The 15,228-nt window shown below is 60.2% G+C and overlaps 1 protein-coding gene across 2 annotated transcripts; it reads left to right on the top strand.

The window, feature by feature from the left end:
* On the top strand, positions 1-9,726 carry LGALS12 (galectin 12). 2 transcript variants are annotated; one of them, XM_036295926.1, is made up of 10 exons: positions 1-903; positions 987-1,042; positions 2,698-2,786; positions 2,906-3,119; positions 3,316-3,435; positions 3,975-4,013; positions 4,620-4,646; positions 5,202-5,290; positions 8,294-8,444; positions 8,795-9,726. In XM_036295926.1, the coding sequence occupies exons 3-10, from the start codon at positions 2,746-2,748 to the stop codon at positions 8,939-8,941; spliced, it is 828 nt and encodes a 275-aa protein (XP_036151819.1). In that variant the 5' UTR covers positions 1-903; positions 987-1,042; positions 2,698-2,745; the 3' UTR covers positions 8,942-9,726. The 2 variants fall into 2 exon arrangements, with proteins under 2 accessions (XP_036151819.1, XP_036151818.1); XM_036295925.1 differs by having other exon boundaries at positions 1-1,042.
* Positions 9,727-15,228: the final 5,502 nt, after the last annotated feature.

Below are 15,228 nucleotides of genomic sequence, written 5' to 3'. Positions count from 1 at the left end.
TAATTTTATGGTTGGGTCACAACATGAGGAACTGTATTTAAAGGGCCAGAAGGTTGAGAACCACTGTTCTAAAGGGTCATGGGGGAGCTTGATGAAAATGCAGGTGTCTGAGTGCACCCCCAGACACAGACCTCCCCAGGAAACACACACACACACACACACACACACACGGCTGTGGTCGCCCTTCTACATACAGACGACCAGAGGGACATGGCTTGTCCCGGGGCACCCAGCATGTAGCTCAGTGGCTGAGCGAGAACCCAGGTCCCCTTGGGCGTGTTGTGCCTTTCACTGTGCGACGCTGCCTTTTCTGAACTTGAAGGGGCCCTCCTCCCTTCCTGCCCCTTCCTCCCCCCCTCCCCTACTTTCTTGGGGAACCAGCTGGGCCCTGGCATTTCCAGCCAATGCTGAAATGGAGCCCCAGGGAACGATACAACTTACAAAACTGAGAAAAATGGAGAAAAGGGCAAGGGCACGAGGGAGAGAGGAGAACCTCTTGTGGGGAGTACGGGAGGGGAGGAGGGAATGGGAAGCCAGGCCAAGGTGTCCTGGAAGCTGGGGAGCTGGGGGCGGGGCCACCAGCCTGCCTCTGACCCGGGAGGGCTCAGGGGGCAGGCCTGGAAACCACAACCTCCCTGGCCCCCAGGAGCCAGCCTCTGCCCCTTCACCCCGCTCTGCTCTGTGACAGCTGGCCCGGTGCTGCAGGCCCAGAGGGGCAGCCGGTCAGTTGGTTGGTGAGTTAGTGTGAGTTTCCTACCCGGACAGCCCAGTCCAGCTGGTGGGGCTGGGGCGCGGGTGTGGCACCAGGAGTGGGTGGCCCATGCCCTCCCAGGCCAGCTCCCAGCAGCGTTAGGACCAGCAGCTGGACACGCTGCCCCAGGGCTTAGGATCCCAGCTGGGAAGGTGAGTCAGCCAGCGGGCCGGGCTCCTGGAATCGGGACCAGCGGCTCCTGTTGGAGGCGCCCCACCACCCATGTCACCGGCAGAAAAACTGGACCCGCTTCCTGACACCTTCATCCTGCAGCCGCCTGTCTTCCACCCGGTGAGCAGCCGTCTCCCATCCGGCTGGGCCGCCTCCAGGTGGTGGGAGGGAGGGACGCAGCCCGCAGCTGGCCGGCGGCTTCCCCTGCACCTGCCCTCCAGCTCCGGAAGGTCCTCCTGAGCTGAGCACAGTGCCGGCCAGCTGTTCCCATTTGGGTGTGAGTGACTGTTGAGCTTGCATTTAAAAAGCAGTAGAGCTGTGAGTAGGAGCATCTCGGGGAGTGGGTGACCAGGAGGGCCTGGGAGAGTGAGTAGTATCATTGGGGGGACTTTGGGGGGACCCTGAGCACCTGGCAGGGAGTCCTAAGGGATGGGGCGGGCTTCCTGGCTGCCTCCTCCCGCTGTGTCCCCAAGGATTTGCGGGAGCCTGGCCGTGCTGTGGAAGGCTGAGCCCGCAGGCGACGGCACCCTCCACTGGGGGGCAGCACCGAGCCCTTTCTCTTCACGTGGCCTCTTCTCTCACAAGAGCCGCAGCAGCTGTTACTCACAGGCCAAGCCTGGAGCCTGGGGAGTGGAGGGACGTGGAGCTCAGCCCAGCCGAGCTGTGGGTGCTCTGGCTTCCAGACCCCCCACATCTCTCCAGGCGCTAGTAACAGGGGGAAGCCGCTGCCCCCCGCTACAGCCCCTCCTTGCTTTCCAGCTGCAGCTCCCACCCGGCGGGCAGAGCCGTGGGGTCTGGGCTCCATCCGGGTCAGCGGCCGCCAGCCGGTAGTCCGTGAGGTCCGGAAGGCTGGCGACCCCTGGTCCAGGTGGTTGGGGCTCCTGGAGGCTGCTGGGGGTGGGGAGACCGTGTGAAGGCTGGTCCTGTGACCCTGCCCGCTGTGTACCTGCCGCAGACACCTGTTCAGAGCCCACGCTGTGCCAAGCCGGGCACTGTGCCTACAGAAGGGAGAGGCGGGGCTGCGGCTTTGAGGGCCTTGTGCCTCCCATGGCCAGCCAGCCACATGGCGCCGTGAGCCAGCCGGCAAGGGCCACGCTCGCCAAACCAGCCTAGTGTTCTGGAGCATGGGGAGGGGAGAAACAATCCAGACACTAAAGGGTTGGTGCTTGAGAAGGTGCCAGAGAAACTGTCAGAGATGTCAGGAGCCTCGAAGGTCAAGGTCCCGGGGCACAGGGAGAGGGAGGAGGCAGCCCGGAGAAGGCAGGGAGCTGTGAAGAGTGCGCTGTGTTTTATGGCTGCCAGGCAGCTTCGAGGCCATTGTCAGGTACCTGTCCAGGCGTCCAGATCAGGGGCCACGCTCAGGTCCCCACCTGTCCATCCTCCTGTCTCCCAGGTCCCAGGCTCTGACCAGGGAACAGTCCTCAGGTAGCCTCACTAGGCGACTCCTGGAGGCCAGGGTGCAAGCAGTGGGCAGCGGGCCTCCCTGGGGCACTGCTGCGCCCTAGGGGCTGGGGGAGGGGCTGGGCCTACGCTGGGGGCGTGGATGGGGGCAGAGGAGCTGAATTTGGCTTCTCCAGGGCAGTGTGGCTTCCACAGGTGGAGGTCCAGGAAAGGGGAGTGGGTAGAAGACCACATTCCAGAGGAAACTAATTCCCCCAGCTGCTTGGGGCGGGAGACCCGAATTTTCTCGTTCTTCTCCCTTCCCCACCCGTGGGATATGGGGTCCCTCGGCCTCTTCTCCAACCACGTCAGGGCGGGTTTCTCCCCTCGTCCAGGTGGTTCCTTATGTCACAACCATTTTCGGCGGCTTACGCGCCGGCAAGATGGTCATGCTGCAGGGCGAGGTCCCGCTAGATGCACGCAGGTAGGGGTGCCCCCCGGGGTGCGGGCTCAGCCCCGGAGGATGGAGGGGGGGCTCTTCTCTGCCTTCGGGGCCTCCGGGGCCGCTGAGCGGAGTGCCCTTCGGAGCCTCGCCGCCCACAGGTTCCAAGTGGACTTCCAGTGCGGCTGCAGCCTGCACCCCCCGCCCGACATCGCCATCCACTTCAACCCTCGCTTCCACACCACCCAGCCGCACGCCATCTGCAACACCCTGCAGGCCGGGCGCTGGCAGGCCGAGGCCCGGTGGCCCCGCCTGGCCCTGCGCCGGGGAGCCAGCTTCCGCATCCTCTTCCTCTTTGGACACGAGGACATGAAGGTGAGTGCGTGGGCACCGGGCCCTAGAACGGGCGTCCTTCCGTCCGTCCTTCCTCTGCGGAGTCCCCCACGGCACTGTGTTCAAGGGGATGGGGGAGGGGAGGTACCCAGAGGACCAAGGAGCTGCCAAGCCCGGCTCCAAGTGCCCGGGCCCGGAGCCTGATGCGAGCTGTGCTGAGGTGGCCCCGCGCCTGCAGGTGAGCGTGAACGGCCGGCACTTCCTCCACTACCGCTACCGGCTCCCGCTGTCCCGCGTGGACACCCTGGGCATATTCGGGGACATCCTGGTGAAGGCTGTTGGATTCCTGAACATCAACGTAAGTTCCCGTGGGGCCAGGGCGGGCGTGGCAGTGGCCTCTGACCTCCTGGGACCCCCGCCCGCCCCAGACAAGCCCTGTCGCAGCAGCTGTGACCAAGGTGGAGGGGTTCGCGGAGGTGCCGGGCATGAGTGAGGTGAGGGCAGGAGAAGGTGACGACAGGAGGGGCCCGGGAGCCGGGGACGGAAGTCTGCGCTGGGCATGGGGTCTGGTCAACACGGGGAGTGGTGGCTGGAAGGCGAGTCACTTGGAGAGGAGGGGCCGAGGGGCCCAGACATAGCGGCTGGCAGTGTCACGCCCCCGAGGGGCAGATTAAAAGGCAGGTTTCTCGGGGCCAAGACCAGAGATTCTGATTCCAAGTCTGAGATGGAGCCCAGGAACCCGCAAGGCCAGCTCTGAGCACCACTGTCCAGGCCTGTGGGCAGCGCTCAAGGCCCCCATCCGGGCCCAGCATCTGCCCAAGCAGGCACAGCAGCCAGATGGCCCCGGGGCGGGCAGCAGCCCTGAACCCCGGGGTTGCCTTTTCTCTTTCCCAACAGCCGTTCCCAGAGGGCAGCAGCGAGTATCCAGTTGGACACGTGAGTCTCTTGGGAGCAAGGTGGGCCCTTGTCCCAGACACAGGAGCCGAGCCCCCATTTTCCCTTCCCCACGTGACCTGCCCCTCACCTGCTGGGCTGTGGTCCCCTGGCACAGGCCCAGCTGTTCCTCCCTTGCTGCATGGTTGCCATGGATACGACTAGCTCTGCCTTGGTCCCTGGAGAGCCTGGCCTGGCCTGGCCCAGCGCCCAGCTCCTCTCCTGGGCCAGCTTGGGAGGAGGATGGGGGAGGGGTGCCCTGAACGGGAAGGCCCCGCATTCATAGCAGAAGGTCCCTGTAGATGGGAACTTCCGATTCCCACAGCCCACGAGGGAGGTGGCTGGGCTGGGCTGGCCTGCAGGGCGGCGGGGGAGGAGGCGCAGGTATTGCCATGGCCGCCTGGTGAGTGAGGGACAGACCCTCTGCCCCGTTTCCAGAGCTGGCATCTGTCTGAATTCACGAGGGTCCCACCGGGGCCCCACTCACTCACCTGTACTGTCTCTGAGACAAACCCCACTGACCCCCCGTTTTTCACGATAATGTCCAGAGTCTCCCTTTCACTGAGCAAACCCCGCCTGACCTCCACGTCCCTCTTCTTTCCTTGACAGCCCTTCCTGCTGGGGAGCCCCAGGATGGTGAGTGAGCGCCCCCAGCCCTCACCTGCCCCTCAGGGGTAGGAGGCCCCCACCTGGCGGGAAATGCCGCCCCCTCCCCTGTCCCCCCCAGGGTTCTCCCTCCCTCCAGAGAGAAGTGCAGGTGTGGGCAGTGGCAGGCTGCTCCGGCTCCCCTTGACCTTGACTTTATTCTGCTCACGGTTATGGTTACTGGATCCTCTCCAGGCCGGGCTCTAGGACAGAGGGACAAGCCAGTCCCAGGCCCCCAGCTCACAGGCTGGTGGGAGGCTGCCCAAGGAACGGGCCGTTACAGTTTGGGGTGCGGGATGGGGGGCATAGTGGTGCCCGCAGCACAGTGGCAGCGAGCTCAGCCTGGAAAGGCAGGGAGAGGCCAGGCCTGCAGAGGGTGTCTGATAACGGGCAGAGCCGAGTCCCCCCACCTGCAGGCCTCGAGGCAGAGACTTACCTGCTCCAGGGCCCCCCGCCCCTGAGGGTGCCCCCCAAAGTGCTCCTGGGGGAAGCTGCCCTCCCTGAGCCCCTTGTGAGTCCCCTCAGTCACCTCCCATGTTCCTTCAGGAGGTGCCCTGCTCACGCCCCCTTCCCCGGGGTCTCTGGCCGGGACAGGTCATCGTGCTGCGGGGGCTGGTCTTGCCGGAGCCCAAGGAGTAAGTACAGGACGGAGGAGGGAGGGCATCCCTGCGCCAGGCCAGGCACCAGCTTTACACGCATTTGCTTTAGTCTCCAAAGCCGCCATTTAACCCCGTTTTACAGACGAGCGGACAGAGGAGTCAGCTGGTCAGGGTGGCAGGGCTTGCACAAGGAGGCTGGGACTGGGGCCAGGACCCAGCTGCCTTCGCCGCCCCAGCAGCCCCAGTTCTGGGAGTATCTTCCAGGCCGCTCATCGCAGGCCCTGCCTGGGGGCTCGGGACAGGCCCTGGAGAGGCGCGGGCTGAGACCCCAGAGGATGCGACCTCCAGCGGCGGCGACACAGCAGGTGTAGGAAACACAGCGGGCGGCCCCAGAGAGGAGGCCTGGCGCCGGGAGTGGGGACCTGGAGGGACACGTAGCTGCCTAACTGCTCCCCCTGGGGGCACTCGTGCTCCATCCCCAACCCTGCCTCCTCGTTTCCTGTCCCTGGAATCGCATTGGATTCCCTGGTTTTCGGGCCACGCTGCCTCCTGGGTTTGACTCATAGTTACTACCTCTGCCACTTCAAGGCATTCCTTTCCCTTTCTAGCCTCAGCTTCTGTGCCTATGAAAGGGGTAATAACAGGGCTGACTTCAGGGCGGTGTGAAGGCTCCTAATTGTGCCAGGCACAGCTGGTGTTCCACGGTGCTGCTGCGTATCCGATTTCCCGAGGAGGAGGGGCGGGGGAGTGGGGGGACCGCCTCGGTGCTCCCACTCTCCTGCTGGCTCTGTGACTGTGTTTGAGGTCACTAACCTCACTCAACCCTGCCCTCCTGCTCCAGCCCTGGACAGCACGGACCTCAGAGCCAGGCTGGGCTGGGCTGGGCTCCTGATTTTGCCTCCGACACCGGGTGGCCTGGGCAGGTCCCACACCTCTGTGTCAGAGGTCCCAAGTTTCCCACCAGGAAAAAAAAGAGAAATAATTCCAACCATATAGGGAATGGTTCCCAGGGATAAAGAACACCCTCCCTGTCCCCCCAAAACGTGGAGGCCTGAGACCAGGCTCCTAGTCTAGCTCCGAGTCCCGCGGTTATGAGTGACAGGGCGAGTGATTTAGCTGCTCTGTCGCCAGGCCATGAATCCACAGGCCCTCTGAGGCCTGACAGGTGGCAGAAGCAGGCTGGGGAGCGGGGGAGTGGAGAGCATGTGTCCAGAGACCGTGCATGACAGATCAGGTCATTCTGAAGGAGAAGCTGGGAGCCATCTCTCTCTCTTTTTTTTTTAAAATATATTTTATTGATTTTTTTACAGAGAGGAAGGGAGAGGGACAGAGACTTAGAAACATCGATGAGAGAGAAACATCCATCAGCTGCCTCCTGCACATCTCCCACTGGGGATGTGCCCGCAACCGAGGTACATGCCCTTGACCGGAATCGAACCCGGGACCCCTCAGTCCGCAGGCCGACGCTCTATCCACTGAGCCAAACCGGTCAGGGCGTGGGAGCCATCTCTTACACAAACGCTCGCAGCTGCGGGACAGGGAATGACTGGAGAGTGGAAGGGTAGCGCGGACCAGCCAGAGCACTTGTACAGGCCGCCGGGGCCGGGGCCTCCCACACCCAGGCTCAACACAGTGGCTGCAGGCAACGCCGCCACGGCCGCTGTCGCTGGTTTTCGGAAAGCTGCTGTGGCTGGCCTGGGACAAACGGGGCGAGCATGTGAGAGCGCGGGCCTCATGTGCCCTGGAAGGGTGTCCTCCTCCTCTGACCCATCCCCCAAGCACTGAGGATCTGGGGGTTCGGCGGCAGCCTCAGAGAGCTCCCCCAGAGCTCCCCGGGCCTCCGGAGGGAGTCAGTACGCATTGGCTGTGCTGGGCAGGGCTGAAGGGGGACACGGGGGTGGGGGGGCTGGCCAGCTCCCGGCCACTGCGGCTGGAGGCTCCCTGCAGGCCCCTCTCCAGGGTCCCCGCCTTCAAGCTTCTGCCCGGCGTCGAGTCCTTGCCGTCCTCTTCCCAAAGCTGCACATGGATGGAGCGTCCGCCAGAACAGGTTCCAGAAGGGATTCCCTGAAAGGCCCCCCAGGCAGGCCCTTCCCGGGCTCCATGCCCTCTGAGCCCGAGGCCCCTCTCCACTCCCAGCCACTTCCTGCCGAGGGCTCCCAACAGTGTCGGGCTGCTGTTTCAAAGAAAGTGACTTTGGGACAGAACCTGGCTGTCCTGACAGAAAGACACCCCCCGCCCCCCGAGTCCTGAATCCTGGTGCACATCCCGCGGGAAGCCCCGCGGCTGTTCCTAGTAGCAGGGAAGTCCTCTACCCTCCCGTTTGCCTCTGAAAAATGGGCCGACACACCCCGGGACAGGACCAGAAAAGCCAAGGCTGCATCTACAAAGCACCTACTGTGTGCCAGGTACTTGCTACGTGTCAGACACGTTCCTCTGTTCCTCGCAGTGCCCTGAGAGGTCTGGTACAGTATTTTAACATTTATAGTGTTTTTTAAACTATAGGTGTAATTTGAGTGCTTGTTGTACAGCAGCTGTGGCTCTGAGCACTTTGAGTTAAATGTGTTAACTCATTTAATTCTGCTCAGTACTGCCGTTCCCACATTACAGATGGGGAAACTGAGGCACAGAGCCACTGACTTGCCCAGGGCCCGGGGACTGGAGAGAGGCCGAGGCAGAGCTGAACCCAGGCAGCCTCACTCTAACCCCTGCGCCGTTTGCAAAACACGTAAACAGTACCTGGCTCACGCCCTCAGGCAGCGCTGGCCCTCGCTAACGTCGCCATTCTCCCCGTTTCGAGGAGGGGAAACTGAGGCTCACTGCAGCCCATGAGTGGCCACGAGGGGGTCCAGTCTCTGTGTGGGGTTCCACAGGCGCTTCACTTGTGCTGTCAGGGGCCCAGAGATGCTTTCTGGGGGCGGGACCCGTCCAATCTTCCAGCCGCCGCCCTCCCCTCAGGGCCCGGCAGCCGCAGCCTGGATGCGTCGGGGCGCCAGGGCCGGGGCTCCGGAGGCTGAGCCCCTTCTCCGCTCCTGCCCGCAGCTTCACGCTGAGCCTGGTGGACGAGGCCGCGCGTGTCCCCGTGGCTCTCAGGGCCTCCTTCGCAGACAGGACGCTGGCGTGGGTGTCGCCCTGGGGGCGGAAGCAGCTGATCTTGGCCCCCTTCCTCTTCTACCCCCAGCGGTTCTTCGAGGTGGGTCAGAGCCAAGCACGCCCACCCGGGACACTGAGCAGGGGTGCGTCCCGGGGGGACCTCCATGCCAGGGCTCTCCACCCCGCACTGTGGCCAGGGGCCCCATGGGCCGGGGCGGGCCTGGCACCAGCGTCCGAGGGCAGCAGCGCCTGGGACAGCTGCTGGAACTGAGGCCCCGAGCTGAGATCCCGGTGGGAGGGCTGGTGGCCAGCGGGGCCCTCGTTCTGTCCGGGGGCAGCACTGGGTGCCCCATGGGCCCGTGGAGGGGAGGGGGGCTCGCTGGGTGGGCCCCAGGCAGGCAGCGGAGGGCCCGCCAGGAAGCCCGCGGGCCTCACGCCCTCCTTTGCCAGGTGCTGCTGCTGTGCCAGGAGGGAGGGCTGAAGCTGGCGCTCAACGGGCAGGGCCTGGGTGCCACCAGCCTGGGCCGGCAGGTCCTGGAGCGGCTGCGGGAGCTGCGGGTCAGCGGCACCGTCCAGCTGTACTGTGTGCACCACTGAGGAGGGCCCGGGACGAGGAGGGCCCGCCACACCCGGCCCCACACTCTGCCACCCCTCGAAGTGCCTGCCTGTCGCCGCCATGCCAGGCCCAGCTCACTTCCAGGGTCCGCAGGGGCTGGGCCCCCCACAGAAGGCAGGCAGGGGGGTGTGAGGGCGTTTCCAGCTCTGGGCCTCCCTCCCCCAGGAGCTGGGGGTTTGCTTCCATCTTCCTTCAGGGCTTCGAGAGGAGGCAGGTTGTGTAGCCGAACAAAGGGACAGAGTCCTGGCTCAGGGACGTGACAGGCTCCCGCCGCCCACCTGACAGTGGAAGAGAACGGGCTGTGCCCACGGACCCCCAGGGTCATTGTAGCCAGCGCCCCACTGCCCCAGGCCAGCATGTCGGGGGTCGGGGTGGCTCTGCTCCCGGCACTTGCCCACACATTTCGTTCTTGTGAGAACCCAGGGATGTGGATGGGATGGAGGACGAGGTGTGGCAGGCTTGTCCGATGTTGTAGAGCGGGTCCCCGGGCACCAGGTCAGAAGCAGCTCTGTCCCCTGGTCAGCGCTCATGCTCAGGTTCCCATGGACGGTGCTGGGCGTGTGGCTCCCCGGCCACAGCGCTGTCCCGGGAGGAGAAACACCTGTAGGAGGTCAGCCGCCGTGGGTTTGGGCAAACACCGTGTGCTTGTCGGAAAGGCGTGGGAAGTGAAACCCACCTAGCAGGCAGTTGTGCGAAATAATGAGTTGAAATTGTTTAACATGCCGCGTACCAAGTTGGAATCAATAAATGGTGGCTCTCACTGCTATTGGGGAACTTGGACCATTTACATTAATCTAACTATAACTCTCTCTCCCTATCTCTATCTCTATATCTTTATCTTTGTATCTCTATACTAGAGGCCCAGTGCACAAAATTTGTGTGCAGGTACAGTCCCTGGGCCTGGCCTGCGATCAGGGCCATCTTCCCCAGCTGCCCACAGCTGGCCCCATCCCCCACTGCCACCCACTGGCCATCGGGTGATCGGTGCCTGACGGCCAGGGGAAGGGACTGAGAGGTCAGCTGTTCCCGCCTGCTCATAGGCTCCGCCCCACCACAGGTTGCCCACTGTGTGTGGGGCGATCGGCGGGGTGGGGGCCTTGGCCTGGCGCTGCCCGCATCCCCCGCCACCGACCCCTGTTTCCCATTCGCCATCAGGCGATCAGAGCCTGCCGGCCCGGGAAAGGGACCCAGAGGTGGTCAGGGTACCTCAGTAGTGACTGGTCCAGCAGTTGTTCTGGTCGTTCCACCTTTAAGGTCAATTTGCATATTACCCTTTTATTATATAGGAATAGAGGCCTGGTGCATGGGTGGGGACAGGCTGGCCTGCCCTGATGGGGGCCCCATATCTAGGTGGGGGGGGGTCTCCACTTGAGGGCGAGGCGGCCTGGGCGAGGGGCCACGGTGTTCTGGTCTTTGGTCATTCTGGTTGTGACGGCATTAAGGTTGCTAGCTTTTTATATATATATATATATATACATACATCTCTATCTCCATCTCTATATCTCTATCTCTATCTCTATCTCTATCTCTATCTCTATCTCTATCTCTATCTCTATCTCTATATCCATCTATATACATATACATGATATGTTTACATTATTGCTATGTTGTTTTCTACTTGTCCTATGATTTCTCTATTCCCTTCTTTTTCTACTTCTGCTTTTGATCTTAGCTGAGAATTTTTTGTTTCCATTTCACCCCAGTTATGGACTCATTAGCTTGGCCTCCTCTTCTGTATTCTTAGTGAGGGCTTCAGGGCAGAGACTGTCCGCCTCAGCACCAATGCCGTCCTGAGCCAGATCAATCCTTGCTGGGGGGGCCCATGCCTTATGGGACATTTAGCAGCATCCTGAGCTCTGCCCACTGGGTGCCAGCAGCACCTCAGGGTTCTCCTGCCACCCCCACCCGCTGTGCCAGACAGCGCAGCGAGGAGGCTCGCTCTGTCAAAGACCTCACAGGCCCGCAGGAGAAGAGAGCAAATGGCAAGCACGTTTTCATGAAAGCCTCCGAAACGAGACTTTACAGTTTGCGGTGGCCAAGGCCAGGGACACACACTCCTCTGTAGAGCCACTGGCAGGAGGTTCCAGGGGACTTCGCGGCAGCTGGCCACGTCGGGGGTCCTGGGGCTGGTGGGCGGGTTTTATGCCACAGGGAGACTTCCATTTCCGATTTCCTTCAGACGGCGCTCTGGGAGACATGGTCTACCTCGAAAACTAACTGTTAACTACATCAGAAGATGGACGCATCGGTGCCTTGTCCTAAATGGAAATGTGCAATAACCTGCATCCGAAGGTGGGCTTGCCAGGCTCGCAGCCCCCGGGAGCAGCCCGAGCAGGCGTGGAGCCGCATTTCTGCCCTCGCCACCCCTGCTGGAGGAACTCAGGGCCTCTCCCATTGGACCCTGGGCTGCCATTTCTGTCTCGAGAGAATAGGCACTTCCAGGCACAGAGACGTGGGCCCCAATCCCCCCCTGTGACATGGTCTTAGCAAGGCCTTCAGAATACTGGGCCGCAGACGGTGGGGCATCCAGGGGCTCCTGCACCCTGCAGGGGGGACCTCCAGCATGCGGTGCCTTAGGACAAGGGGCCCCAGAGCTCATTGGCCTTGGGGTGCCTGTGGCTGCGAGAAGCTGAACTTCCCTAGAGCGGCTTCCCCAGCCTGGCGGTCCGCTGGGACAGGGGGGCGGGAGGCAGGGGCGCAGGCTCCGCCCAGCAGCTCCTGAGGCCACCGAGGCCACCGAGGGATCTGCAAAGAGATTCTTTTTTCCTAACAACCTCAGGAGCTTTTTTATCCCGGGCGAAGGTGGTGATGGGGGACGGGCTGGTTAGGCAGCCAGCAGTCCTCTGTCTCCTAAGCCTCCAGAATGGAAGCTGGTGGGCAGAGCGGCCTAGAGACACTCAGCTGCCCTGACAGGAGGGACAGAGCATGAGGAGCAGGGAGGAGGGCGCAAGGGGACCAGAAGGTGAACCGGTGGGAGCTCCCGGACACTCCCGGGGGAGGGGTTCGTGGTTGAGCCACTTCAGAGAAGCTGGGCTGCATGTACGAGAGCTGAGCACACACTCCTCGGCTTCGTGACCAGGCAGCTGCCAGCTGGCCACGGACGCAAGAGAACTGCGTGCACGTGTCCGTAAAAGCACACGCACCGCCAGGCTTTCTTATCTTCAGTCCTGAAGCCACCCGTCCTCCCGCTGAGGTGTCTATTGCCCCCACGGCTGGTGGCTTGGGTGCTCCTGTGGGGGCCGCGTGCCCTGCTTTTAGGGCTGCGGGCACCACCTCATCTACACGGGGCTTCCTCCAGGGGTAGCAGCAACACAGACTTGCCACTTGCACACAGAAATGGCTCCGCTTTGCCATTTCTCACGGGACACACTTCTAGTTTTACACCCAAAGCTCTGGGGGGTGGGGGTGGGTGGTGTCCATCATCCTTCCCCTCTTACCAAGGGGTTCTTTCTTTCGGGGCTTCAGCTTTCTGCAGATCCCAGTTCCCCTCCCATAGCTCTCCTGGCCCAGCGCGCACACCCCTGTCCGCACACAGGCCCTGCAGTTCCACCCGGAGACCTCTGGGGGCTGGACCTGTACTAAACCGGCAGATCTGTGCTCCAGCTGGTGCACAGGTGCCGGCTCAGGGTCACTACAACTTCAACTTCACCTTCACTCCCGGCACCTGGTATATCAGCGTTTATATTCAGCCGTACACTTAGTAGGCATCTTCAGTGGGAACATTTTCATATTCCAGATATTGCGGTGGGGTCAGGGCTGACAATGGGGAAGGAAAGGAGTCATGAGGCCTGGCTGTGTAGAATAACAGTTCTTGTAGGGAAAGCACATATTTGCCACAAAGCACCCAGTCCAAGTGAAGTTGGAGTGTGACAAGTGCTACTGGGGAGAAGTACGTGGGAGCCTCGACTTAGTCACAGGGAGCAGACCCGGGCTCCACAGGAGAGAGCCCGTTTCCGACCAGGGGAAGGGCATGCACGTTGTTAGCTGTCCTGGGAAGAAGCTGATCCTGGGGCAGCTCAGGTGTCAGGGCCGTGAGTCATGCTGGAACAGGGAAGGTCCTCCTCCACTGTGTGTGGCTCTGGGAGGGCAGCCATGTCCCAGCGTCGCCTGGTGGAAGGTGAGCTGAGCCCGTGGGCGTGGAGGCAGGTCAGGGTCATTGCAGGGACAGCCAGTCTTGACTCTGTAAATATATGAACGGACGTGCGTCCTGGATCGGAGCATGGTCACATTACATCGTGGCAGCGAAGAGTTATCCCCTCGTGAGCCACATGTGGCTCTTTGGCCCCTTGAGTGTGGCTCTTCCTAAGCCTTAGGAGTACCCTAATTATGTTAATAACAATGTACCTACCTATATAGTTTAAGTTTAAAAAATGTGGCTCTCAAAAGAAATTTCAATCATTGTACTGTTGGTATTTGGCTCTGTTGACTAATGAGTTTGCTGACCACTGGCCTAGCTGTTCTTCCTTCCTGGTAAATTCTCTGAGCTTCTGGTAAATTCCCATTATTAGCTACAGGCTGGGATTCGCTGAGCTCTGGGGATTGAGGGTCCAGACTTTTATATCTTTGGGATGGGAAGCCAAGTGGAAAGTGTTATCTATCCCCAGGGCCAGAGTAGTGGTGGCCATGGTGACCCCACAGGCGGAGACTCCTGGGGTCAGTCTCTGGGGAAGCTTGGTGGTAGATGCACAGCCCAGCAGCCTTGAAGGAGAGGGGGGTGGCCACTTCTGAGCCCACACGGGATGCAAACAGGAAAACAGCTGCGAGTGATATCAAGAAAAGAACCTTCCAGAAATCCAACCCGGAATAGACTGACCCATGCTAATTGAGCCCATGAAGTAACAATGATTTCACGCAATAGTCCCGGGCAGGTAAGGCTAGACCCGGTGTTGTAATGCCATCCTTTATAACAATGGAGGCTGGCCCACTGAGGCACTGCAGGTGTGGCGGGAGGTGGCCGTCTGGTCTGGATGTTGGACTCACTCGCCAGATGCTGGGATTAGCTGCCGGGAGCCGGTCCATCCTTGCTGTTTCAAAGGACCTGGCATATATGGCATACTGTTCTTAATATGTTTGCTCACCTTCTTGGCACTATGTGTTTTAACCAAGGTCTCCTCTCTGAAAAAGGTTGTTTCCCCAGGTAGGGATTTTCCCCTGAAGTTAGGGAGGGAATAAAACCCCTCAACTAAGTGCCAGGCGGGTAGTTAATCACTTTAACTACGAACAATCATGCTTAAGCTACTTAATCTTTACTCCCTGGAATGGAGATAAGAAACGCCCTAACCTTTGTAATAGAGATTGATAGGATTGAATCAACTGGTATAAATACAGATGTAACAAGACAGCAAGAGTCAGAACTTAGAATACAGAGCTTAGAACACAGAACTAAGAAGACAGAACCTACACAGAACCTACAGACAGAAGAACTTCGCTGGAGAGAACATGGCAAAAGATCCTGGACTGAACCTGACTACAGAAATTGGCAAGAGAACCTGACTAGAACCTGGTGACTGAACCTGGCTGGAGAACCTGGACAGAACCTGGCTGGAGAACCTAGCGAGGGAACATGGCTACAGAACCTGGCTGGAGAATCTGGAGAACCTAGCAAGAGAACATGGACACAGAACCTGGCTGGAGATCCTAACCAGAACCTCTCTGGAGATCCAGACCAGAACTTGGCTGGAGATCCTGGCTGGAGATCCTGGCTAGGCTGCTGATCAACTGAACACTGTCTCCGTGTCCTTCCTTCTTCGCCGACTCCGTCCACACCTTTGGGGACCCCTGGCCCCGCTGGGGTTGGACCCCGGCAATTAGCCAGAGGAATTTTAGTCTCTTGTCCACCCGGAGAGTAAAATTAATCGAGGCAGAAGCAAAAGTGTGTGGAGCCAATTTATTGAACATCTGCTGATGGTCAGCAATGTGCTAAGGCATTTACATCACCTCAAGGAAACAAGCGAAGCAGCCACTCTCACCCCGTGTTACAGAAGAGAAACCTGAAGCTCAGATTTCAAGAGTCTTTTTCAAGATCAGCCAGTCGAAGTGGCCAACGGGTACTCAATTGTAGATGCTTCCCTTCCAAAGAGCTTTTTCCCCCTCCAGTTTATTTATTTATTTATTTCAAGAAAAATGATTTAAAATATAATAATGTTACATGCAGTAAACCTTAATATTTCAAGAAAAATGACCTTAAATATACTAATGTTACATGCAATAAACACCAATTATTCAAGAAAAATAATTTTACATATAATAATACTAGAGGCCCAGTGCA

The sequence above is a fragment of the Myotis myotis genome, unplaced genomic scaffold (assembly GCF_014108235.1).
Source record: "Myotis myotis isolate mMyoMyo1 unplaced genomic scaffold, mMyoMyo1.p scaffold_m19_p_27, whole genome shotgun sequence".
NCBI lineage: Eukaryota > Metazoa > Chordata > Mammalia > Chiroptera > Vespertilionidae > Myotis > Myotis myotis.
The sequence above is the reverse complement of the archived record's forward strand: the minus strand, read 5'-3'. Positions and strand labels throughout refer to the sequence as shown.